Raw genomic sequence first — 27,776 nt, forward strand, 5'->3', positions numbered from 1 at the left:
ACGTTTACCACCTGGACTGCTTTGCATGTCAGCTTTGTAATCAGAGGTAAGCAGGGTCCATCCTGGCATCTAAAAAACTGCAAACCCCTCTTAGCTGGCTATTTGGCTAATAGGTGGGAATTATATCCACACACTTTACTTAAAGCAATTAATCTCAGAATTTTGTTTTCTGCCAACATTCATTCACTGCCAGAAACAAACCACAGAGGAGGAGAAAGGTCTTAGGATGACATGTCTACCCAGAAATGCATCCTTGTACAGGAGATACTAAGAAATGGAAATATTTCTTAGCCTTGTTATTATCCATTCTTTTGTCTTTTAAAAAGTAGATTTAAGGTGGGCACTACTTCTATCAGCAAACAAATTGACACTAAGGCAAATTTGTAGGAATTTGTGGCAGAGTGAATATTCATTTTATTTTTCATCTTTACTGTTGCCCAGGGTCTTGATTTCTTATCTTGCATTTTAACCTTATAATAATGTAATAATGTAATAATGAGACAATTCTCAGCATGGGAGAGGCAACATTGCAGAATGGAAAGACTTTTGTATAGAGAATCCACAAGCTACATGCTAGTCTGGACTCTGCCTCTCACAAGCAGTGTGACTGTTCAACAACCCTTCAGTGCTCTGCTCCCCCCCTCATTTTCTCAATAGTTAAATAAGGGAGGTGGCTCGTCAATGTCAGAGAACTATGTCATCTCAGAAGTATTATGACTTCATCCTATTTTTCCTTATTTTAACTAGAAGATTGATTTCCAGTGGGAAATATATACTAACGGCACCTATTTTATGTGATAAATACAGAATATATTAGAATTTTACAATATACCCATCATTTATACATTTCAAAAATTAGTACTCTTGATGAATCTTAATGAAAATAAACTCAGCAAGAGTATGGAGGACACCTGGATGTGGCATCCAACCAGTAAATATGAGCTGTCTCAGTTCTTAGTTACTGTAATTTTCTGTTTTGTCAGTGCAGTGTCTTCTTAGGAGGTTCTATAAAGAGTAGAAAGAATATGATGCTTACCATGAGAATCATATTTGAATTTAAGCCCCACCTTATATTACCTATGCAATCTTGATTGTGTTATTTCATCTCTTGAGTTTTGTTTCCACACTCGGAAAATGGAGACTAAAAATTTTTAAATGAAAAAAATATATATTAAGTACCAGGAACACAATAGGATCTCAGATATTAAGTTATTTTACCTTTACAATTTTACCAAATATTATTTCATTAGCTTGGTTTTTACACAACATAGTTCAATAATACCTCCTGCTAAATATGTATGTTCAGAATGTGGCCCAACGTATATTGCCATATAAAACTTACTGAGGAAATAATACAGGAAGTTATCTTCAAGAATCTTTAGTCTTCCCAGCAAAGGTATGGAATCAAAGTAGGTAATTTAGTTTATAGTGCATTTCATCAAAAATAAATTGGCAAATGTACATGTTGTTTACTGTAAGGGTATGGTCCACACACACATTTATATGTATATAGATGTGAATGTACCTGTATTCTGAAGGTGTATTAGTAAATTTAAAATACTTTTGTCAAATTGATAAACTAATCAAATCCACTCATGGTAGCATTATCTTTACACAATGTAATCTTTTCTACTTATAAAAGGTTATATATTCATGGTAGAAAAAGTGGATAAAGATTAACATTGCCCCATATCTCACTACTCCAATAGAAATTATTTTAATGTTTTAGTGTATATCTAGCTATTCATTTGTCTATGCACATATAACATATGTACATATACTTTGTATTTTACCCACATTCAGGCAGCTTTAAGGAAGGTGACAGGACAGAATCTATTACTTGATATTTGGACTATTAATAAGTGTACCTGCCTTTAAAAATTATTTTTAGTATTTTAAGTTGTCTCATGTTTAGGTGTTTTTATTTTTATTTTTTTACATTAAGGTTTATAGAGCTCCTATAGTAAATTAGTTGTCTATAATTAGATGTATATATAATGGACAAAGGGCATGAACAGGCACATTTGTATTAGGGCAGGCTTACCTATTTTGTCCATGTTCTCTACAGAAAATTAAAACATCATTCAAGTGCTAAACTCAGCCTAAATTCTATTATGATGCAAAGTAATTGTAGGTTGTTAATGCTATTTACAAATCGTATATCAATTTTATTTCAGCATTGAAATAAAAAGTTGCATTCACAATTAAGTCTATCTCCTCAGTGGAACTCAGTCAAGTAAGACAAACACTCCTAAATTTTGACTCTAAAACTGTTCACATTCTTATTGCTGCAAAATACTATTCTAGTATCATTATTAAAGTACCTAATATATTTCTGTGTTCGCTTCATTTATTACATGCCATAATGGGACTGCATATCTTTAGTGCTGGTTATGCACAATTAGCACTTAGTTATTGTCTTGTCACTTCAGTCCCTACAAGACAAACTTCTTTAATGTAAGAAGTCAGCTAATCTTCATCAGTCAAGCAAAGCAGACAAATTTTGTTACTCTGAATACAGAAAGTTTTCAATATAGGAGACTCACTCTACTTTCCTGTTTGCCCGGGAAATCCTGCACACTATAGCCATGTGTCACTGTTCTTTCAGTAGGCAAATGACTGGCATAGCATTGCACTTTTTCAAGAGAAACCTAACAGAAATTAGATCATTTATAAGTACTCTCCTTTATGCAAACTTCCTAATAACTGAATTTGTGGTAGGATAAATGCTTAGGAACTTCATTTAGCAGTCATTTCATCTTAAATTTTAAATAAAATATTAATACCCAAGGCACTTCTGAATGTTTTTAAAATGGTAGTGATGATCACCTTTTAAGAGTGGTTGTTCCTTGTAAATACCCTCTGCCTGTTTGGAGGGAATATAACTAAAATGGTGAACCCTGAATTAAAAATCTGTCAGTTTTCTCTATTTTAAAAGGAAAACCAGAGGAAAGTTATTTTGAGTGTCTTGTATGATAAATCTCTTTCAGAACTGAAAAGTCTGTAATAGGTTAATTTCTTAAAGGTGAACAAGCTGATGATCTTCCTTAGAAAACTCTTTAAAACTAAATGGTCTTGGGCCTCCCCGGTGGCGCAGCGGTTGAGCGCTGGGTTGCGAAGCTGCCTGCAGCCTCTGTAGCACCGGTTTGATCCCCGGCTGCTCCCCGGCCACCAGAGGAGGGTCCCACATGGCGCCGGGACCTCTCCTGCCACCCGCTGCTCCCCTCAGCAGTGTATTTCGTCACTCTGCCTGCTCTGCTCGCCCCTCTGGCTCTGGTGAATTCTCTCACCCTCCCGCGCTTCTGACTGTACCCAGTGCTTGTATAAATAAATAAATAAATAAATCTTTAAAAAAAGGGAAAAAAATCAAGAAAATAATTCCATTTACTATTAAAAAAACACATGTAAAAAACTTAAAAAATAAAATAAAACTAAATGGTCTTGTAATAGAAGAAAAAAAATGCTTACTTGTAATGCAATTACCTCAAAAAAGGTAGAATTGTATACATCTCATTTTCTTTTGTTAAAGATAAAAGCACTATGCTAAGCTCTGTGGAAACAGGTGAATAGTATCTGGTTTCTCATTGGAGATTCACAGGCCAATGTAATGGATGCTAAACAGATCTATCCTGAAGGGCTAGGGGTCCCTCCTTCTGGAGGTCTTAGGGATGCTTCAAAGGGTTTATATTGGTTTTTAGAAAAAGAACTGTCTAGAATAAATTGGGATATAGGAAGTGTGTCTGCTAGAAGGGTAGGGAAGATGAGGAAGCCAGGGAGCAGTGAGGTAAAAGTTCTCCAAAAGATGGAGCAGCATGGAAGTATGAAAGAATTTAATGTGCCCAGGTATGAAAAGTAGCTCAGTTGCAAGGCAGACAGAGAATTTGGTAAGCATATGGAGGCATAAGGGATAAAGATGAAATTATGAAGGTAGGAAGTCAATGAATTAAAGTAAAAATTAATACACATTTAAATCAGTCTTTGTTATTTAAAGCTATTCATTTCTGGAATAAATATATCTCAAGCAATATTTATTGACCACCCACCTCAAGCAGCAGTATAATTTATGACGATATTGCACAAGGTTCAAAAGAAATATAACTCATGGTCATTGACCTCAACACTGCTGTCCAGATTGGGAAATCTGTTACACATTCATGAGAAAATTTGAAATGCCAAAGTAAATGATACACCCATAAATAAGTGCTTTGGAAAAGATCAGAATGAGTTGAGGCTATCCAGGAATACTGATAGAGGGAATGGACAGTGAGGAAAATTTAGAATTTAAGTAGAAAGAAAAAAATATCCTGATTAGGGAACAGCTGAAGCAAAGGTGAATCATTACCATTGTTAGCAATTAATGATAGCATATTCTTACAAATGCTGATCATTGCCTTGCAGGACACTTTTGTTTTATATGTACTCACTCATTTACTATTCAAAATAACCCATAGTAAGTACTACAAGTAACCTCATTTTACAGATGAGACAAGTGAAATGCAAAACATGTAAGTAATGTGCCCAAGATTACACACTTAGAAAACGGTACACTCAATATCTGAAGCCAGGCAGTTGGTGTTAGCTTTTGGATCCACAGCTGGTGTGAGGGCCCTGTCCTATTTCAAGAGAGGTATTTTATTCTCTAGGAGGCTATAAAGGTGAATACATGTAGCGGAGGAGATTTTGAATAGTTGATAGCAGGATTCAGGGTGTGAGTAGTGTGATTAGTGCAGAAAAGACAGTTGGGGAAAAGGCAGTAGATTTCTTCAAAAGCTTATAATGATAGGACATGAGTATATAAAGTGTACCTCGCCCTGAACACAGAAAACAATATGGAATTCTCATCTTTCAGTAAAAGAGGCCGAATAGAAAAATAGAGACACTGGAAATACAGATTGGATCCCAACTCTTTTAAAAGTGTGGTGGAGATGGAAATTAATTCTAATTGACAGTCACTAACCTTAGGGAAATAAGATGACTAAGTGAACATTTTCATTTCTTAGGAAGGATGTTAGAAATGGAGGCTTTTTAGCAGAGGCTTTTGATAACCTGCTTAAAACTACACTAAGCCTCATATTTTATAAGGATGATTTATTAATTATACTTATTTTCTGTACTTTTCAAATCTGAAGAACTTATGGATTCAAATAGAATCACTCCAAAATATCTGGAAGTGAATACTACTATTAATTCTAAAACATCTAGATGGCTTAGTAATTTGAGGAGGAATCTTTCTATTCTTTAATATTTTTAATGAATTAAAAAATTAATTGAACTGACTATACCATAAGCAATTAGATAATAAGGAAGATTATTTTATTATCAGGAATTTTAGGCTGAACTATAATATGCTAACTAAATCTGAGAAGCTAATTATATAACATTGAAAATTAAGCTTTCTTACAAAATAGCTAGTTTGTTTTGTTCAGCATCTACTAGCTGCATCGTTATTTCTCTAATTTCTTTATGTTTGTATATGGTACATGTTAAAGGATGATACTAATCAATTATATACCAATCACCATGTACTCTTTACCACAGCTTTAGTGGCTGTTTTTAGTTGTCCATGTTAAGTGTGACTTACCTCATCCATGTTCTGTATCATCGTGAACTTTAAGTATAAATTGAAATGTGCATTAAATGTAATTTATCCAGGTGACAACATAGTAGCAAAAAAAATTTCAGATAAATATTTTACATGGATCCCATTCACACTGCCAACATCTCATGGAGTTAATTAAGCAATGAGTTCTAGGAATACAAAAAGCCCCTCAAACATGGTAGCCTACTGCTTCATTGCTTACAGGTAAAAAGCATGGGTCTTGCATCCAGCGGCACCTGGGTTTCTTTTCTTCCTGCATAATAATACATTCTAGCTATGAAGGTTGGCAAGTTCTTAATTCTGGAAACTGTTAGCTTTTTTGTCTGTGAAAGCAATGATAGTATCTAGTTTCTTGGTTGGATGTAAGGAATAAATGTGGCTGTGTATATATGATCATGGTGTTATTTTAATTATATATATTCCAAACTGAGAAAACTTGATATATTTCATTTCTGTTCTTCACCACAAACTTACAAAAGAAAAACTGAAGTTTCCTCTTCCACATCTTAACTGTAAGGTTGAGATTTGGATACTATGCATTGCAATTTACCTCTCCATTTTCATATGCTTCTTAATGTAACATCCCCACATCACTCTGAGAAAACTGACTCAAAGTTTGAAATATACCCGATATATTATAAACATATTTTGGTATAATACTTTACTATGAGCTTATTCAAATGAATCTCAGCAGTAATACAAATTGATCATTTTAAAACAATAATCAAATATATTTTACATATTATTTTATACCACGTTACATAAAAGGTAAGTATCTAGTTTGGCTACTTACGCCTGTCCAACAAAAGACATATTTTCTTCAGCATATCTTAGTAACCAGGGTTGCAATAAAATTTATAGTTTGCAGTTAATAAAAAAAGAAGATATACTTAAAGTTCAAACCTGAATGTTCATTTTATGCAATTGCCTTGACCACTACCAACTCCAGGAGTTCATGATCAGCACATAGTCTGTACTTTCAATCAACATCATCAGCAGGCAGTAATCCTGGGGAAAAAAAGTAAATTCCACAAATAAACAGACCAATTTTCCTTTAAGAGGAAAGCTAATTCTTTTCAATCTACTTTTTTTATTACACTATTTTCCCCTCTATCTACTTAGCTAGAATAAGGATAAATTTCCAAATCTACCCGGTTGGAAAATAAATAGGTTGACTGTTTGTCTAGAATTCCAATCTTTGCAAATGTAAATCAGTTCAACTGCTACTCATTTAAACCTTCAACTTCACAAAGCACTAAAGGGTGGCTTTCACTATACTATTTAATCTATCCACTAAGATTTCTGCTTGAACATCATTCAAAATTGACTATCTGATAAAGAGAGACCACTATCAAAGGTCAGTGAGGTCGACTTGTATAATTACAAGTAGTTTTACTGGGTCAAGTCTACCAGACATTGCTGTTTGAAGGTTAAATTGTTACAATTAAAAATATATACAGATCTACCCAGAGTTAGTTTATTGTTAAATGTACTGGAAAAAGCACAAGCATTTATTTCTGACCTTAATTGTGTCCAAAGTGTCACCACTGGGAAATTATACAAAAAGAGCACTTATTTTTAAAAACATTACATCCTGCACATTAAACAATGTTTTGTAGAATAAAATACATAATTATCAACTGGAAACTCGTTTATTTATCACATCAATATTAAGAAGTTCATTCAGGTTACTCCCTTTGGTTTAATTGGAAGTGCTCTAAGAAATGACGTTTACTATTTCATAGTTGGTGAACTGGCCACAAACAGAGCAAAATGGCCCAGCTTCAGTGTTTGATTTTAAAACAACTTTGAATTCAGAACAATCACTCCCAGTTTACTGGAATTTAAACACATTTTAATAACAAGAGAAAAAGGAAACTTTAAATGGGAGGCTTTGATATGGCCTCTTTCTAAGCATTTGATTCATTTTAATGCCTTTTGCCTTTTCTTATTAAGTGGATAAATGGTCAGTGCCAACATTCTCCATAATCAGTGCTGTGAAATATTCTTTTATTTGAATGAGTATAAATATAGATCAGTTATGTTTTCTTTCCAATGTGATTTTAAAATCACCTTTGGCTGCCCAAGGTGTTTTCCTTGATGTCCCTATGAAAGGTAGGGTTTTTAATTTTGTGTGCAGTGTTTCATTAAATAGACTAAGTGGTTTAATTTGACAATAAGGCAACTTTCTAAACCCAGTTTTCAAATTCAGGAAAGTTCCATGTGAGATTATCAACAAAACAAACCTTGAAATCATACATCTGAGTGAACTGGTCTTAACCCCTTTTTTTTTTTTTTAATATTTTCAGATTTTGTGTGGGAGACAAATTTTTCCTAAAGAACAACATGATCCTTTGCCAGACGGACTACGAGGAAGGTTTAATGAAAGAAGGTTATGCACCCCAGGTTCGCTGATCTATCATCACCCCATTAAGAATACAAAGCACTACATTCTTTTATCTTTTTTGCTCCACGTGTACATAAGAATTGACACAGCAACCTACTGAATAGCGTAGATATAGGAAAGCAGGATGGTTCTATGGAATAAAAGGCGGACTGCATCTGTATGTAGTGAAATGGCCCCAGTTCAGAGTTGAATGTTTATTATTAAAGAAAACAGTAATGTACATATTGCTGGATTTTTTTGCTTGCTATTTTGTTTTTTGTGTCACTTGGCATGAGATGTTTATTTTGGACTATTGTATATAATGTATTGTAATATTTGAAGCACAAATGTAATACAGTTTTATTGTGTTACCATTTGTGTTCTGTTTGCTTTGTATTGTTGCATTTAGTACAATCAGTGTTGAAACTTACTGTATATTTATGCTTTCTGTATCTACCAGCTATTTTAAATGAGCTGTAACTTTCTAGTAAAGAATTGAAGAGCAAATCTCACTAACGATACACATATAGATAAAGCAAGTCTATCAACGTTAAAAATACTAAAAAATAAAATCACACACAAAGCATTTTAGCAACATCCATTATTATTGCCATTATGATTTAGAGTATCAGTGTTCTCATTATAACCCCCTATTTTCAGGGGGTTAAAGATCAGCTTTAAAAAATACATACAAATTTCACCTTAAAGCACTTTCATTTTATAACAACATGAAAAGTGCCATTTTTAGAATAACTTTAAAGCTTAACAGTTATCATTTTAATGTCCTTTTTGTGCTTTCTGCCAATACAATGACTTTGTTTATTTCTAGTCATTCACCTCTTATGTGACCTAGTGCCTTTGGGGATCATGTAAAATTTTTCCAAAGGGTTACTTTAAAAAAGTATTATTACACTGATCATGAGATAATTTTTAAATGATACATTTAATTTCTTACACAAATTTTGTTCAGATCTCTCCACAAGAGTCAAAAGTTTGATAACTTTATGGCTTGATAAATTTCTGGCATTAAAACAAATTTGAGTATGACTCTACTGAAACCATGATAATACACATTGACACTCTGATGTTATCTGAGTAGTGAAGTCACTTTTGATCAGAGTGACATAATGCTCATAGAATCTTCTAGAAGAAGAGAAACAAAGGGATTGATAAAAGCTGAGAACTGGTGATTATTTATTTTTCAGTATTTACCTGCCACTTATTTTAATGTTCAGAAGTGAACACTTTGAGTCTGACGTGTCTTACTCTCTCATTGCTTCCTTTAAGTAATTACCCACTCAGAATATATCACACTTAAGCTGAAATCTGTCACTCCATTTTTTAAAAAATGAAACATTATTTCCTTACCTACATGATAGCTGATAAAGAAATCTTTCTAGAAACAGAAATTATGGAGACTGATTATTTAAATTGCTATTAAGGAAATTAAATGAGACTATTATCCCCCTCTTCTGGGTTGCTCATACTTTGCTTTTGTTCCCTAAACAGAACTACTTTTTCAACAAATCCAATTCTATACAGGCACAATGAAGCTATTTTTACTGAAGCAATTTTAGTGCTGTGGGTTTTTTATTTTTCCTTGATCACTTGTACAGGAAACAGTACTTCCCAGTGTTATTTACATACATATTTCATCCTGCCAATAAATGCATTGCAGATGAAAATTAAATGTGATACCTGAATTCTTGGTTTGGGGCCAAAATATTAAGCTGAAAATAATGCTGGTGTGAATTTAGTTTGTTTTTAAAACAAAGCTTTATTTATGAACATGCATGTGGATTTGGGTTTTTCCTCTCATTCTTTAGGAAACAGTTCCGTGAAAAGTGAATAATATGTCTTTTCACAATGCTTCATGGTTAAGGGTGTTCAAATCATGAGCCCGCCAAATTTGAGATCTACTGAAAAAAATGATTTCAAAAAAAGCTATGTAGGTCCCACAAAATAATTTCTTTTACCTTGTAGAGTATTAATGTTTGTTTCCTAGAAAGACTTGCATAGCCAAAAACCAAACCAAGCAAAACAGAACTAATAGGAGTGGGGCAAGGGTGGGGAGAATGGTTTTCATATGTGGCCCTGCTAAACCTAAGTAAGAGCTGTTTGAAATTCATATGGATGTAAAATTTTGTCAGTATCTTTTTCAAATGATCGTTTTTTAGATTTAAATGATTTTGCATATGTTTATCAGTATGTCCAAATACTTGTAAAATTGGGAATAAACTCCTCTCAGCTTCTTGAAGCTGTTCCACTATCCTTGTCACCCAAAGAGCAATTAAGGTTTTCACTGCCTTACCTTCTGCTTAATCCTTTGGGAATTAATCCTTATGCTTTTTCCTAGGGGCAAAATTACTCACCTGGATTAAAGATTAAGGCCTTAATCTCTTTAGATTATCTTTAATCTCCATGAAATTGTGAAACAAGACAGAAATAGGCCATTTTATATCTAATTGACCATAAACAGTAACATTTTTGACCTGAAGTACTGATTGTCTTGACTACTCAAAAAGTCCTGAATTGGTGTTGATTCCCCTTTGTGTTGTGTAGCCCTGATGTCACTTAGCTTGCTATCTGATGCCTCCTGTGGGACACCTCCAGTGGGGCTTTGATTCATCAAGAAGCAAACATCCCTTTCCTAAATGCATCTCCTGTAGACTGCCTACGACAAGGACCAGGCGCCTCCGCTCCACCAGAGTGCTGGCTGAGTTCAAAAGCTGACCTGTGTTTGTAATTTCACTTTCATCTTGCTTAATAAATATCTGCTGGATTCTTTCATTCACTTTTTATATTGGATTTGTTTTTAATAAAAGGGGTATTACATTATCTGATTGTACTTAATTGGCAACATCTAAGATGGAATCTAAAAGGCATATATTAAGTTCATGAGAAAGGAGGAAAGTAAGAACATTTATTTCCAAAAGGTAAATCATAATAAGCATAGCCAAAGTACCTCAAATGCGTTCTCCAAATGCTCTGCTAGGATCTCTGAGCTAGGTAATTGATTGCTCTTTACATTCAGAGGGTAAGGGGTGAGCAAATAGAACTGTCAAAGATGAAGGTAGCAATTGTGGGTGTAACTTTGTACATTTATACAACTTTTAAGTGCTCCTTCTGCTGTTGTCAGACTAAATTTCAAATGTCCTATATAATGAATTAAAACAAAACAAGAAAAAAAAACCTCAACTGAACCCTATATTGTCAAGGAAGCAACACTGTGCTTTAGAGGCTTCCTGTTAACTCTCACTTTAGGCAAGTCACTAATATATTCACTTAGCCGATTTCATGGAAGTGATATCGGCCAAACATGGTTAGTGTTCAGTTCAGTCATAGATACAATCTGCATGTTTATGGTAATAGGCCATTAGTGTAGAATACAATTTGAGCTAAAGCCTTTTGATGGTTTTTTCTCCAAAACATCAGTATAGATAGTACCTAAGTATGATTTTAATGCAATTTAAAGTAATAGAAAATAAAGCTTCCCTACCACCATTATGTCAATTGACATTTATTGAGTTCCTACTATGCAACTGACCTTGGCCTAAGCACTCACCCAGTCTCCGATTGGGCAGATTTAGGATACTCTGTGCCTCAGACAACTTGAATGTGTCTCTGCACAGGTTTCTCATCTCAGATCTAATAATGAGCACACAAAAGCAAATTCCATATCCTACCTATTCAGCTCGTCACTGCTATGAAAGCCCCAGAAAATATCTCAAGTAATCAATGTGTTCAGAGAATTATCTCTCACAAATTACTCATTAACTCAATAGCACATAATAAAAAAGAACACCAATTAATTAGTGAGTCACCCTCAGATCACTACGATTACAATAGAGCTCTGTTGAAACAGTGGTTATAAATGGAGCTGCCTCTCTTTATTCATTGTTTGCAATTGGCCCCTTATTTGCCTGAAACTAGTGTCATTTAATACATGCCTGTAGATAATTGTGTGATTAGTCAATGAAGAATTCAGAAAGCCTACTGCTTTTAGGGCCTTATAAATGATCATAAAAATAAAAAAAACTATCATTTTGACTATAATTTCTTCTGAAATCAAGCTACTGGAAGATTACAATCTCTCTAAAATGTAGAGTTTTGTACTTATAATAGAGATGTAAGATTTCCACATTGAACATTATAAGGATGCACTGCTAGAACACTTGAAAGTATGTTTTTCAGTGCCTTTGAATACATACTACTTAATTTCAGTAACTTTTCATGAAGACTAAAATATGCATGACCAATTTGGAAAACATTTTGGTCCTCCCAAAAGGGACAGTTTTGCTTTGGTGGACCAGATTGGGGAGGTGTGTGAGGATTGCCAGCAATAGGGGAAGAGATTAAAAGAAATAGCAAATATTACATACAAAGTCACCAACTATAGTTTCCCAACTATCTTAGTAAATGCCATTCCAATAAGCTTATAGAATAATTATAACAGTTCCCTGAGGTAAGTAAGAAACATCTGTTGGTAACACATAGCAGGTGTTAACAATTACACATACTGAAATTTTTAAAAATGTTTTTAATTAAAAGAACTCTGTTTTCTGAAAAGGAAAATATGTTACATTCAATGATACTCCTGGTTTGAATGTGCAGATCACGTAACACAAAATTCTACTAGTCCAAATCATCTTGGATCAACTAGGTTTTGTGTTTGGTTTAGATCATTGCAATCAAAAGTGAATTGGAATTCCTTGCACTTTTCATACAATTGGTATTCTAGGCCGAGGACCTGAATACTCATGAAATTGGTACAGCAGAGATGATTACAGATTATTTTGGCTTTAGTGGCAGGGTGGTGGCTGTTATCTACACCAAATTTAATGGACAGAGTACAAAGGAAAATAGGAGAAGGAGACATTCAGATAATGGATTATCCAAATGTTTTTTAACCCTGCTTCTGCAGAAGACTTTCAATCACCTAAAATGAAATAGTCCATTTGTAACTTGTAACACTGTATGCCCCATTTTTAATAGCTTTTACTAATAGCTAGCATTTACTGAACACTTAGCATCTGTCAGTTTTCCACCCCTCTGTAATTTCTACAGCACCCCTAAAAGAAAGTTACTATTATTCCTATTTTGCAGATTTTAAACAATAGTACAGAGAAGTAACTTGTACATCACACAGTAGATAGTGGACCTAAGATTTAAACATAGGTTTTCTGACAGTAGGGCTTACCAACTATACTACATCATCTCTTATGAGATTGTCATCTGTTATTATTAGTATCACCATTACTTTTATTATTTTCTAGCCAAGAACTTGAAGTTAACTGTGCTTGAGCCAAAACCGCAAACAACTCAGAGTTAATCCATCCTTAAAGGTGAAAATTAAGAATGAGAGTAATGTTTTCCCAGAAGCAATATACATGGCAGCCCTTTCTTCCAACCAGAGGAGCAGGGAGAGGGTGCCCATAGAATCAGTGTCATGAACAAGAAGTACTTGGCTTAGACTTGAAAGCAAGTGGGAACAGAAACCTGCCTTTTTCTGCATCAGAGTAAGCATTCTATTCTCAGAAGTCAAGATAATAAAATTAGTACTTTAATACTCAATAACTTCCTTCCATAAGATGATAGGAAAACAAACAAAGTCAGAATAGTAATCTGTCTGTGTTCACTGATCTAGAAGATGCTGGGTTCGGGTCAGCTGCCACAGAGTTAAGAAACTCTTTAGTCTCAAAATGATGATGGCAAGCACTATAGGACAAGACAGTTATGCTTAACATAGCCCCCAGGCAAAATGCAATTACCCACATCCACAGAAAACCTTCAAGACATTCTTCCTTCCACTGGTTCAACTACTTGCTGCCACCACTAAGCCACTTCCATAAACAGGGGTCCTTTGAAAACTAAGTCATTTCAGGTTGAGTGGCCCTAATGGGAACTTCCATTATACAAGGTCTTACACTATTTTCAGTTCATAATTAACACATGAACAGAACAATTCAGGGCCGTGATGATCAAGGAAGAACACGGTCACATCGCTCACATAAAACAATGTGTCGTTCTGCGACCTAGGAAGTGGAAGCTGCAGGAATGCTTAGTGTATGACAGCTTAGGTGAATTATGAATTACACTACAATACCCCTAAAAGAAAAGCCAGTTCTTCTCAGTCCAAGTTTGATGGAACCACTAGGTTGTCTAAAAGTTGAATTATAATTCCTGTATTCTTCATAGTTTCCTCAATTTAGTGTGACTAGTTTTTAGTATATGAGCAGAAAATGGGGAAGAAAAATTTTAAAAAATTAAAAAAGGATTAAAAAAAAAACACCTACAAAGAGCCAGGTAAATCCATGGAAAAAAATATTAGGATGCCTACTGTGTGTTTAGTACCATATTATTCATTTCTAAAATTTTTCTGCCTAAAATTTCCCTGCAATTTATTCTTTGTCTAATGCCCAATTTACTAAACAATTCTAACAAATGCAATTTCTCTAAACATTTGTACACCATTTAAACAGCTAATAAACCAAAACTTGTAAATTTAATACATCAGACTCAACCATTTAAACATAGACTAGAATCTCAAATTACTCTAAACATATAAATAAAATCACATCTAATCAACTTCAATTGCTTTAGAAATAGAAAAATTTTCGACCCAAAATTTGCTCTTAGAAGACCAAGATGTTGCAAAAGTTAAGATTTCCGTGTGTTCTTCATGTCCAAGTTAACATAAATAGTAGGTAACAGCACCCAAAAGTTATATAATATTTTCTCCATTAGCTGAGGTTATAGGACCTGTGCTACTGGTAATATGAACCTTGGCTAGAGTATGAGTACCCAAACTTCTCTGTTTGAAATGATTCACTTGTGGGACTCCCTGGTGGCACAGCGTGTTGAACACAGCACTGTGAACTTGTCTGCAGCTTCTGCAGTGCAGGTTCGATTCCTGGCTGGCCAGGGAGATACCCACATGGCATGGTAGACCTCTCCTGTCTCGCCTGCTGCTCCCCTCAGCAGTGTTTTCAGTCCGTCTGCCTTTTCTTCTCCCCATTCTGTCTCTGGTGAATCCTCTCACCCTCCCGCACCTCTGGTCTGTAACCCAGTTCTTGTATAAATAAATAAATCTTTAAAAATAAATTAATGAAATGATTCACTTAAGCCAGTATGAACCAAGTTGGCTGAGTACATAATAATCATGCTTTTCCTGTTAAGACAATGGTATCTTGTGAAATTCAAGTTTTTTCACATAAGTTATAGCTTTCCATAACCCAATGCTTTTTCCCAAACTGATGTATACTACCTTGGTTGGAAGCTTATGTATGCCATTTTAGTATATCATCATAAGCAATAGTATAATTTAGAGATTTTTTTAATCTCTCAAGAAATAAGGAAATTGATAACAAAATACAAATTTCCAATTAGGATACTGACTAATCCTCTTTCTTGCAAAATTATTGCACCCTATTTTGAACTGACTATAATGCATTCTAAACTGTGCTGACTACCCATTGTGTCCCTGGTATGGTGTGACTTGCTATTCTCTGTACTTAATCTTCTTTACTTAGAAAACAGAGACAAGTACAGATGGATATCATATGTCCATCTTTTACTGGACAATAAAAGAAACAGATCACAATACCATTATAATTTATTTTCTTGGTGTTACAACTTTTGTATACTATACGTTAACTTCCCCTTTTAAGTATGATTGTAGGCCTATGGCTTTCATAGACTCAAGTGCAATGAAGAATTATTTCATAATGGGCCAGATTTCAAGTATTTGTGTGTGTGTGTCAGTCTGTGTGTTTTCTTACTGAAGATGTCAGTCAAAAAGTTTGTTTTGAAAGAATTGCCTTAGAAAAGCAGAAAGCCAAAAAAGGGGGGGGGGGTGCTTGAGAGAAAAATCAGAGCACAGCACACAGTGAGAAAAAGGCAAACTGTTCCAGAAAGGGTGCTCAACCTGAAAATTGCAGAGGCCAAGCAACCACGGCGTAAAAGCAACGGTAACAGAAATCACTTCAAAGGAGAGTATTAGTATGGTCCAACATTAGTTGGACATTAAAGAGAATAAAGAAACAGAAGAGTGAGTCAAGAACTGAGACCATGACTTAATCACCCGTATCTGTGAGTCTACTTCAGTCTTCATTAGGGATACCTGATAAGACCATAGTTGTGCTTCAGCAGTCTCATCAGGTATATGCAGACTTCAATAACTTTTGAGCAATTTATTGCTTATATCAAAACACAAATTTTAGTTATCTCAGAATGATTATCTCAAAATCCAATTATTTTAATGGTTACTAATTATGTTGAAATACAATTTTCTTAGTCCCAATTAATCCTTATTGTTTTTCTTGTTGAAACCATTTAGACCATGAAGATGGTGGTGAGTGACATCAGCTTTGCCCTGGGGTGACAGTGATCACAAAAATATTATTTAGCTCCATTGACATTAGTTTTCTCATCTGTAAAATGGAAGTAATAATACTTCATAGGGTTTTACTGAAGATTAAATGAAGCCATCTATGTCAATCCCTTAACATAATGCCTAATACACAGTGTTCAAGTTGTTATTGCTGTTATTTTATTAATCCCAACTTAAGAGCTTTTTAAATCCTGTTGTCCCTGATAGAGATTAACCCACCTGGTGAGGGTGGGGGGATCGAATCAGGTGTGATTTATGTCCTGATAAGCAAATAACAATAACATGCTATGCATTTCCTTCTGAGCAAAATATTGAAATTTGGAGGGAAAATTCAACTGGGGATCTAGAGTAGGGTCAGAAAAATCTGGTGGTAAAAAACTGTTTTATTGTATTCTTTTGATCTCAGACATTTCTTGTGCATATGTATGATGTCATACATGTGCCTAGCATTTCTGATATTTAGCCAGAGGAACTCAATAATCACTATGTTCACACAGTCAGTCTTACAGACAGTTACTGGGCATTGACTGCTAGTAAGACCTCTGCCATATTCTGTGAAGAATATAATAAATAGCCCTTGCACTTGAGGGCAGACAAGCAAACTGCAGGCTACAGAAGGTAATAACTTTGGAAGCAGAGCTAGCCACAAAGTGCAACTGGAGGACTGAGGAAGAAGTGATTTATTCTGTCTAGGCATATTAGAAAAGGCTTCACAAGAGCCATTTACATTCAGTCTTACGGAACCATTGAAAGATGTTGGTGTTTTTACAGGTACCACCCTTCATGATGGTCTCATCAAGCTGAACAACAGTAGGAAGTCATCAGAGACTTTGAAAAGATACATGGCTTAATGAAAGCAGAAATTCAAGAAAATGACTTGAAGTGAACTCAGCAGACTTGTGAGGAACACAAGGGGATGCTGCTAGTTAAGTCAAGAAGTCTTTGTAAATACTGAGAGAAGCACCTATGCTGCATAATGGCCACTGGAGAATAAAAAGAGGGGGTAAACAATTAAAGAGACAAGTTTTACCAAATACAATTGTTGGCTAAATGTGAAGGGAATAATATGAACATTGCAAGAGAAGAACATGCACAGTAAAATAGGACTCTGTGATCTGGGGATTTTTATCCTACATTCTTTTATTTCATATATTAAATAGTCAAAGCAGGAGGAAGAGGAAGAGGAGAAATAATGTATCATAATAATGCATCCTTTCTCAGGGCCTCCCTGGTGGCATAAGGGTTAAAGTCTCAGCACTATCAAACTACTGAAAGCTACTGCAGCAGGAGTTCAATCCCTGGCCAGGGAGTTAACTCACATGGCACAGCAGACCTCTCCTGTCTTGCCCTGTGCTCCCCTCAGCAGTGTATTTCAGTAGATCCACCTGTTCTGGCCCCACTGTCTCTGGTGAATCCTCTCATTCCCCAGGCCTCAGGCCTAGGCCCCAGTTCCTGTATGCATAAATAAATAAAATAAATCTTAAAAAAAGAGAAACTCAGCTTGAAAAATAATAATGCATCCTCTCTGATGATTCTGAGTGGAATGGAAAGTATATTTCGTATGAAAGCACAGAGCTATAGTCCTGCTTCAGAAATTCTTGGGACTTTTAAGGAAAAGTGCAACATAATACTATTGTTTGGTGTGGTAGACCTTGCTTGTTGTCAACACAGTACTATTTTTTCCTTTTCATTCTTACTAACAGCATATGGGATAGTGAGGCATCAAACCTAAATTTTCATTTTGCAGCTTCTTTTGCACCCAGAGATGAATATTTGATACTGTTTTGGACAATGGGATATAAAAATAAGACAATGAAAGATTTCTGGGCAATGTTTGACTTTCCCAATAAAAGCACTGCTTCTTCCTCCTCCTTCCTCCTCCTCCTTGCCTGGAATACAAATGGGAGCTAGGGTAGACCAACCAACTAATGAATAGATGATCAAGAGAATGAAATTGCAAATCTAAAAGAGCCTGGGCATGCAGGAAACTGTGGAGCCACTGTGGCAGAGCCGATTTGAACAGATGAGAACTTCTTTACCTCTAGATGGCTTCTTATTGTGGTGGGATTTCAATTACATGTAGTCAATAGTAGCCCCTAATTGTTAGACTTGTTTAGACATAGCATATGATACTAGTCATAGCCGGATTCAGAGAAGTGAAGGTTTGTTCCAAGTTTATAAAATCCAACATTATGGTTTCTTCTAAATCAGATCCCTCCTTTCACATGAGAACCTATAATCCTCTAACAACAGAAATAAGAAATTTCTAGTTTTTTGTGTCTTATTTTGTATCTCTGCCCTATGTAACCCCCCAAATCTACCCTAATTTTCAATATAGAGTTAGCATTTCCATTAGAATATTACAATTTACCTAATTTTATGTATGGTCATTGGGGAAGACTGAATTCTTATTAGACTGTCATAAAATAATATAGGCAGAAGGATGCAGGGAAATAGCAAAGGTATTTTCAAATAATTAGTTGGAACTATAGGCAGATCACAAAGAAAGCCAGTGTGCAAATGTCAGGCCAATTCAAGGTTATTTCACCTTGAGGAGATAATGTCACATCCCTGCTTTGGATATAAAGGAAGTTTTCAAAGTCTTTTAGCCTATCCTAAAATCCTTCCTGAAGATCATTTGTGATCTATATATATTTTTTCTTTTTTCTACAGGAAAAAAAGGAAGAAAAAAATATTTACATATATTTTACTCAACTGTATTTACTCAAGAACAAGTCTTTAATCTGATATTTACCTTTTCTGCTTTTTGTAGGTATACAAATAGTCTCTCCTTTATAAGCATTGATGATGGTAGGTAATCTTTTTTTCTTTCTTGAAGAAATAGTTATCAATTTCCTCTAGTTTACCCTATGTGTATGTGTATACACACACATTTGTGAAGTCTCTTTTGTTTCTGGATTCACCTGCACACCTATATTTATTGCAGCACTATTTATAATAGGTAAGATATGAAAACAACCTAAATACCCCAAAACAAATGAATGGATCAAGAAGATGTGGTATATATACACAGTAGGGTACTATTCAGCAATCAAAAAAGATAGACTCATGTCATTTGCAGCAACATGGATGGAGCTGGAGGGGATTATGCTCAGTGAAATAAAGAAGGAAAGAGAAAATTATCAGATGGTTTCACTTATAGGAGAATATAGGGGAGCAAAATAAGAGGATGGGGAGGAAAAAAATTATCAGAGAACTATAAATTGGAGACATTCAGCAGGGGTGGAGGAGGGAAAGGAATCAAAACAGGGTGGGAAGAGCACAAGAGACTACGGTGATGGTTCACAGGTGACTTGGGGTGTGGGAATTTCATGGGGACTACACCTGAGAGAAGAGAGCAAATTGTATAAAATGAATAATAAATAGAAAAAAAATAGAAAAAAAACTGGTTGAACCTATATCCCTCAAATAAGACATTTTATATAACTACCTTCCAACTCATCTTATACTTTGTTCTGTCTTGATTCTAAATACTACAGAATTCCTGTCAGCAGGAAAGTTAATTTAATAATCAATTATCTTCTGTGACATCACCTCTAGAGTATTTTTTCCATTTGTTTCTAACTCCCCATGTCTCCATGAACACTTTCAGTACTTTCTATACACCAATCACTGGGCCATCCAAGATCATGAAGAGAAAGAAACGGAAGAGGACAGAGGAGATGTAGAGTCTCCAAGATAAACAAGACATATTTTTTTTTTACCCTGATGTTACTCATTTTCTGTTGGAGAAGCAAGGGAAAGTATGTCCCATATTATGTATCATACAATATTATCAAAGTATGGACAGGGCAAGCTGGGAGCAAAGAAAAAGACATGCCTAATTTTGAAGGTATCAGCACTTACAGACAACCCAAGAAAAAGCAGCTGAGTCTTAAGAAAGTAGGAGCACTTCCAGTTAACTAAAGAACACCAAGATTCATCAAAAAATTATTAATAGAACTAAAGAGATGATAACAGCAAAGTAATACTAAGGGATTTTAATACTTCACTTACAACTATGGGGACAGATCAACAAAACAGGATAAGTAAGGAAACAGTGGTCTTAAATGAGGAGCTAGAGCAAATAAGTTTCACTTTCATCAATAGAATACTCGATCCCAAACCACTGAAATACATTTTTCTCATGTGCACATGGAACATTTTCAAGGATAGACCATATGTTGGAATACAAGTCAACTGTCAATAAAACTACAAAGACCAAAGTCAAACCAAGTGCTCCTCTGACATTATAATGCCATAAAACTAGAAATCACTTATTTAAAAAGGAAAAACCAAAAATTCATGAACACTAAACAATATGTAGATTTACAGCTATTTAAATAAAGGGGAAATTATAGCAGAAGTTTAAGACACCTTGTGACTGATGAAAATGAGCTATTAGAATTTATATGATGTACTAAAAGTGGTTTTAAAAGAGATATTAACTGTCAATAAAGACCTATATAAAGAAACAAGAAAAATCCCAAATAAACAATATTTTATATATATATGAAGCAATACAGAGAACAAATAAAACTGAAAGTCAGTCAAAAGAAGGAATAATACAAAGTTAAAGTGGAAAGAAATGGAGACTTAAAAAGATCACATGAAAGGGGCCTCCCTGGTGGTGCAAGGGGTTGAGATGCACCCTATGAAGCTCAGCAGTCACACAGCACAAGTTCGATCCCCAGCCAGAGAGGTGACCCACATGGTGCAGCAGACCTCTACCAACTCACCTGCTGCTCCCTTCAGCAGTGTATTTCAGTCAATCTGCCTGTTCTGTTCCCCACTCTGTCTCTGGTGAATCCTCCCATCCCACAAAACTCTGGCCTGTACCCCAGTTCTTGTATGTATAAATAAATAAATATTTTTTAAAAAAGACCATGCAAAATATCAAGAAAACTAAGAGTTGGTTCATTGAGAAGGTAAACAAAATCAGTAAACCTTTAGCAAGGTTAACATGGAAGAAATTAACGAAGTTAACAAAAGTTAAGAAGAAAGAAAACTAATAAATAGAATTAGAAATGAAAGAGGAGAAATTACTACAGATGGCACAGATATACAAAGGATCATAAGAGATTACTATGAAGTAATAACTAACAAATTTGATTATCTCGGAGAAAGAGATACATTTTGGAACAATATAGTTAACCAAGACCAAGACTGAACCTGAAGAAAACAGAAAATTTGAATAGTTGATTACTATTTTGGAAACTCAAACAGTAATGAAAAATCTCCCCCAAAACAAAAGCAAAGACCAGACAGCCTTATGATGAATTTTATCAAACATTTAAAGAAAGCATGCCCTCTTTATTCACATTGTTTCTAAAAATTCAGTAAGATGAAATACTTCCTAACATACACTGTCGACAATTACCCTAATCCCAAAACCAGATAGACAACACAAGGAAAAACTGCAGACCAATATTTCTGATAAATACTAATGTGAAAATGCTCAACAAAATACTATACATTGCAAAGATAGTATACCATGACCAAGTGGAATTTATTTCAGGGATGCAAGGATAGCTTAATATATACAAATCAATCCACATAATTTACTACATCAACAAAAGGATAAAAACCATATGATAATATTGATAGACACAGAAAAAGCATTTGATAAGATACAACACCCATATATGATAACTTTTTTTAAAGATAGGAACAATAACTCAGCTTAACATAATAAGGTCCATACAGCACAAACCTACAACCAATATAATACTTTACAATGAAAACCTGAAAGATTTCCCTTTAAGATTAGGAACAAGGCATTGAAAACTGTTTTTGATGCCCACTGTTGCTATCATGTTTAATCTAGTGTTAGAGGTTTTAGCTAATCAGACAATGAGAAACAAAAATAATTAAGATTGGAAAGAGAGGAGAAAATGCTGTAAGTCCTCCCATAAAAAAAAAAAAACTTAATAGGGAGGATAAGCAGCAGGTCCCTGCAGAAACCAGGACATAGAAGATAAGGAAGATAAACGGGTGACTCAGGCAAACTGCCCGAAGACGAAAGTTGCCATAAATAAGGACGAAAAGAGAGGAAAGCTCAGCTACCCTGCCCCACCCACAAAGCCGGTACTCTCTGACCAAGGGAAAGAAAAAAAAAAAAAAAAACAACAAAAACAAACTACAGATCAAGCAGGACAGTGAGTGGAAAAGAACTATTGCAGGCACCGCACCCTGCGAACGGGAACTGTAGAGAACCATGGGGGGCGGGGGGGAATCACCATGGAGGTGAGCTAAAGGCTCAGGGTGCCATTAGAGGAAGATAAGGACTGCTTGGAGAGACCTGCAATTAGCCAAAGGCCAGCCGGTAAGCTTGTGCAGAAAAGCATGCATGCACTCGAAAAGCACAGGTGGATCACAGCTGCCCAGATCCCCGTGCCCGTGACCTAGCTTTGTGGGGAGACGGGAACCGTCACTGAGGTGAATGACCCTCACTGGATAATCAAAAACCAGGTGCTAGGAGCAGGGTGCAAAAGGTGCCATTTCTGCCGACACTGAACTGGGCTATCGCCCGTGTCCCGGATCTGAGGGCTTCAGAACTGAGACCCGGGGCATGAAATTCGGGGCATTGGATCCCAACGACACACAGCACAGGACAGACACAGCACCCCACGCCGTTGAGCCATTCCACGACACGCCCACTCAGTTCTCCAGAGACCACAGGAAAAAGCACAGCTCTGGAAGGATACTAGGAAAGATCTCTGGTGCCACCAAGCAATCAGAACAAAATCACCAACTTCCTAATAGTTGTAAGCCAGGGATCCCAAAACCACCCTCAGGCTCTGAGGGGGTGGGCCACACAAACCAGGGTAAAAAGGGAAACAAGGCTTGGAGCAAGACCCCATTCTGGAACTGAGAGCGAGGGACAGGATTCGGGGTGTGGGACACACCATAACAGTGGGCACTGCACAGGGTGATAGCCATCATTTTGGATCTGAGCTCCTGAGATTGAGAACTAGAGCGCAAAATTCAGGGCACAGGATCCACATAGCTGCGGGCACAGCACCGGGTGAACATGGGACAGACACAGAACCCAGCATGAGCAACAGCCCCTGTGGTAGAGGTGCTCCCCTCCTGCCCTCCGTTTTTTTTCAGGGAACTATAGGGGTAAAGCACAGGTCAGCAAGTACAGGTCTCTAGCGCCACCTAGTGACCAGAGCAAAATCACCAAGTGATTCCCTGCTAGAACTGAGTAAATATAGAGGGAAGGAACTGTAATAGACAGTGCCCAGCAACACAGCATCAACACGCTGGTGGAGTTTTGGCTTACCAGTGCTGGTCTCAGTATGGTAAACAGTTTCTGACACCCCTGAAGGAGCAATCCAAAGAGATGCCCGCCAACCCCAGTGGCATAACATCCCAATGCACAGAACAAATTAGAAAGCAAACAGCAGGGAGAAGGAAAAATACAAATAACCAAGCAAGCCCGCAGGAGAAAGACACACCACAAAATCAGTCACCAGAAGTCAACAACGACATGGAAGAACTTCTCTACCTGTCAGATAGAAAATTAATAATCATCATAATTAAAAAAATAATGAGATCAGACAAATAATGAACTGAAGAACAAAAATGAGATTTTAAGAAAGGAAATAAAATAAAAGGAGGAGACTAAAAGATTATTGGAGGAGAAAAAAGCTCTTGAAAACACACTGAAAACATAACTGAGGAAATGGAAGAACAGATCAGTACTCCAGAAGATACAGAGATAGAAAGAACCAAAAGAGAAGAGACTTGCGAAGGTAGAAGATTGAGAATACCCTTAGGCAATTATCAGACTCCATGAAGAGAGGAAATATAAGAGTTATAGGCATTCCAGAAGGTGAGGAGAGTGACAAAGGATAAAAGAAATTATTCAAGGAGATAACTGAAGAAAACTTCCCAAATATGAAAAAGGAGAAGAATATAGACATACAAGAAGCAAGAACACCATTTACCACAATGAAAAGAAAACTACAGCAAGACACATAATAGTGAAGCTTGCAAGAGTCCAGGACAAAGGAAAAATAATGAAACTGGCAAGGGGAAAGAAACAGATAACCTATAAGGGAAAATCAATCAGGTTAACCTCAGACTTCTCTGAAGAAACACTATGAACAAGAAAAGAATGAAGTAACATATTCAACAAACTTCAAGACAGCAAATGCCAATCAAGAATACTTTACCCTGCAAAGCTCTCATTTCTCTATGAAGAAAAAATATGGACCTTTTCAGACAAACAGAAACTCCAGAAATTCATTACAACTATACCTCCACTCCAAAAAATTCTACAAGAAATCATAAAGCCAAAACCAAGAGAGGAATGATCAAGAACAAAATAAAGTGAATAAATTCACAAAAAGACCAATAAAATGGCAAATGCAGATGCCAACATATCAATATTAACTCTAAATGTAAATGGATTAAACTCATCAATAAAAAGACACAGAGTAGCAGGCTGGATTAAAAAACAAAATCCATCATTCTGCTGTCTCCAGGAAACACATTTAACCACAAAAGATAAGCACGGACTGAAAATAAAATGTTGGCAAACAATCCTACAAGCAAATGAACCAAAAAAGAGGGCAGAAACAGCTATACTTAGATGAAATAGATATAAAAAGTAAAAAGAGATGTAGATGGACACTACATTATAATCAAGGGGACAATACATCAGGAAGATATAACACTCATCAACATATACTCACCAAATGAAGGAGCACCAAAATATATTACACAGTTAATACCAGCTCTGAAAATGGGCATTAAAGAAAATATATAGAGAGTGGGAGACTTCCACACCCCACACTCAACAATGGACAGATCAATGAGACAAAAAATAAATAAAGACACTAGAGTCCTAAATAAAGACATAGAACTCAGGCACTTAGCAGACATCTATAGACACTGCACCCAAAAATTCTGAGTACGCATTTTTCTCAAACACACGTGGATCATTCTCCAGAATTGATCACATACTGGGCCACAAGACAAACATCAACAGATACATGAAGATCAAAATCATTCCAACTATCTTCTCCAATCATAAAGGTATCAAACTAGAAATAAATCATGAAAAGAAAACAAGGAACCCTCTCACTTCATGGAGATTGAAATCCACACTACTGGAAGACCACTGGACCAATGAGGAGATCAAAGAAAAAATTAAAAAATACTTTGAGTTGAATGACAAGGAGGACACCACTTTCCAGAATGTATGGGATGTAGCAAAAGCAGTAATAAGAGGAAAATATATAGCAATATAGACTCACAAAAAGAAACAAGAAAAGAACTCAAAGAAAAACCTAATCTCACATCTCAAATAGCTAGAAAAAGAACAACAACAAAAAAAATCTAAAGCCAGTAGAAGAAAGGACATAATAAAAATCAAAGCAGAAATAAACAAAATAGAAAATAAAAAAAAAATCCACAAGATCGATGAAACCAAAAGTTGGTTCTTTGAAAAAATAAACAAAATAGACAAACCTCTAGCCAGGCTCACAAAGAAAAAAATGGGAGAAAACACATATAAATAGGATTATAAATGAAAGAGAAGAAATCACAACAGACTCAGTAGAAATCAAAATAATAATCAGAGATTACTATGAACACTTATATGCAAACAAATTCAACAGCCTAGAAGAGATGGACAAATTCCTAGAATGATATAATCATCCAAAGCTGGAAAAAGAAGAAATAGAACACTTAAGCAGACCAATTACAAGCAGTGAAATTGAGGCAGCAATCAAAGTACTCCCCAAAAACAAAAGCCCAGATCCAGATGGCTTCACAAATGAATTCTATCAAACGTTCAGCAGTGAAATTAGTGCCTATCCTACACAAACTCTTTCAAAAAACTGAAAAAGAAGGAATACTACCAAATACGTTCTATGAAGCCAACATTACACTAATACCAAAACCAAACAAAGGCGGCACAAAAAAAAGAAAATTAAAGGCCAATCTCCCTAATGAACACTGATGCAAAAATCCTCAACAAAATCCTTGCCAACAGAATCCAACAATGCATCAAAGGAATAATACACCACGATCAAGTGGGAATCATCCCAGGGGCACAAGGATGGTTCAACATATGAATATCGATCAGTGTAATCCAACACATCAACAAAAATAAAAATAAAGACCATATGATCATATCAAGAGATGCTGAGAAAGCATTCGACAAAGTCCAACATCTATTTATGATGAAGGCCCTTGAAATTCTTGGAATAGAAGAAACAAACTTTAACATGATAAAAGCCATATATGACAAACCCACTGCCAATATTATTCTCAACAGCAAAAAGCTGAAGGCCTTTCCTTTAAGATCAGGAACAAGACAAAGATGTCATCTCTCACCACTGCTCTTCAATATAATACTGGAGGTCCTAGCCAGGGCAATAAGACAAGAGAAAGACATACAAGGAATCCAGTTAGGGAAAGAAGTAAAACTTGCAGATGATAGGATAAGAACCCTAAAAACTCCACAGAAAAACTATTCAAAATAATAAACCATTTCAGTAAAGCAGCAGGATACAAAATCAACACAACAATCAGTAGCCTTCCTATACACAATCAATCTGAAGAAGAAATCAAGAAAACCATCCCTTTTATAATTGAAACAAAAAATATCAAATACTTGGGAATAAACCTAACAAAAGAGGTGAAAGACCTATACAAAGAAAATTATAAAACACTGTTGAAAGAAATAGAAGAAGACGCAAAGAAATGGAAAGACATCCCCTGCTCATGGATTGGAAGAATTAACATTATTAAAATGTACATCCTACCAAAAGCAATATACAGATTCAATGCTATTCCAATAAAAAATCTCAATGGCATTCTTTTTTTTTTTTTTTGTGGGACCCTCGCCAGTGGCAGGGGAACAAACTGGTGCTGCAGAGGCTGTGGGCAGCCTCGCAGCCAAGCACTCAACCGCTGTGCCACCAGGGGAGGCCCTCAATGGAATTCGCCAAAGAAATAGAACAAATACTATGAAATTCATAAGGAACAACAAAAAACCACATATAGCTAAAGCCCTACTGATGAAAAAAAAGGAGAAAGGAGGTATCACACTTCCAAACTTCAAGCTATACTACAAAGTCATAATAATTAAAACAGTTTGGCATTGGAACAAAAACAGACACACAGACCAATGCAACCGAATAGAGAGCCCAGAAATAAAACCACATTTACATGGACAACTGATCTTTGACAAAGGAGCAAAGGACATGCAATGGAATGTGGACAGATTGCTCAATATATGGTGCTGGGAAAACTGGACCTCCACATGCAAAAAAAAAAAAAAAAAAAGAAAATAGACCACTACCTTTGACCATGCACAAAAATCAACTCAAAATGGGTAAAAGAACTGGCATAAAATATATAGAAGAAAATATTGCGTT

The 27,776-nt window shown here is 35.7% G+C and overlaps 1 protein-coding gene across 2 annotated transcripts in view; it reads left to right on the forward strand.

The window, feature by feature from the left end:
- Positions 1 to 8,014, forward strand: part of LMO3 (LIM domain only 3) — a gene marked incomplete at both ends in the record, with an annotated part of 48,422 nt that extends 40,408 nt beyond the window's left edge. For both annotated transcript variants that reach the window (XM_084255035.1, XM_084255036.1), the window contains 2 exons: positions 1 to 46; positions 7,909 to 8,014. The exon at positions 1 to 46 is cut by the window's left edge and continues 80 nt beyond it. In XM_084255035.1, coding sequence (XP_084111161.1) covers positions 1 to 46; positions 7,909 to 8,014 — 152 coding nt within the window. The remainder of the gene's footprint in view (positions 47 to 7,908) is intronic.
- Between the last annotated feature and the right edge of the window lie 19,762 nt (positions 8,015 to 27,776).

The sequence above is a fragment of the Talpa europaea genome (genome assembly GCF_964194135.1).
Source record: "Talpa europaea genome assembly, chromosome: 15".
Taxonomy (NCBI): Eukaryota; Metazoa; Chordata; class Mammalia; order Eulipotyphla; family Talpidae; genus Talpa; species Talpa europaea.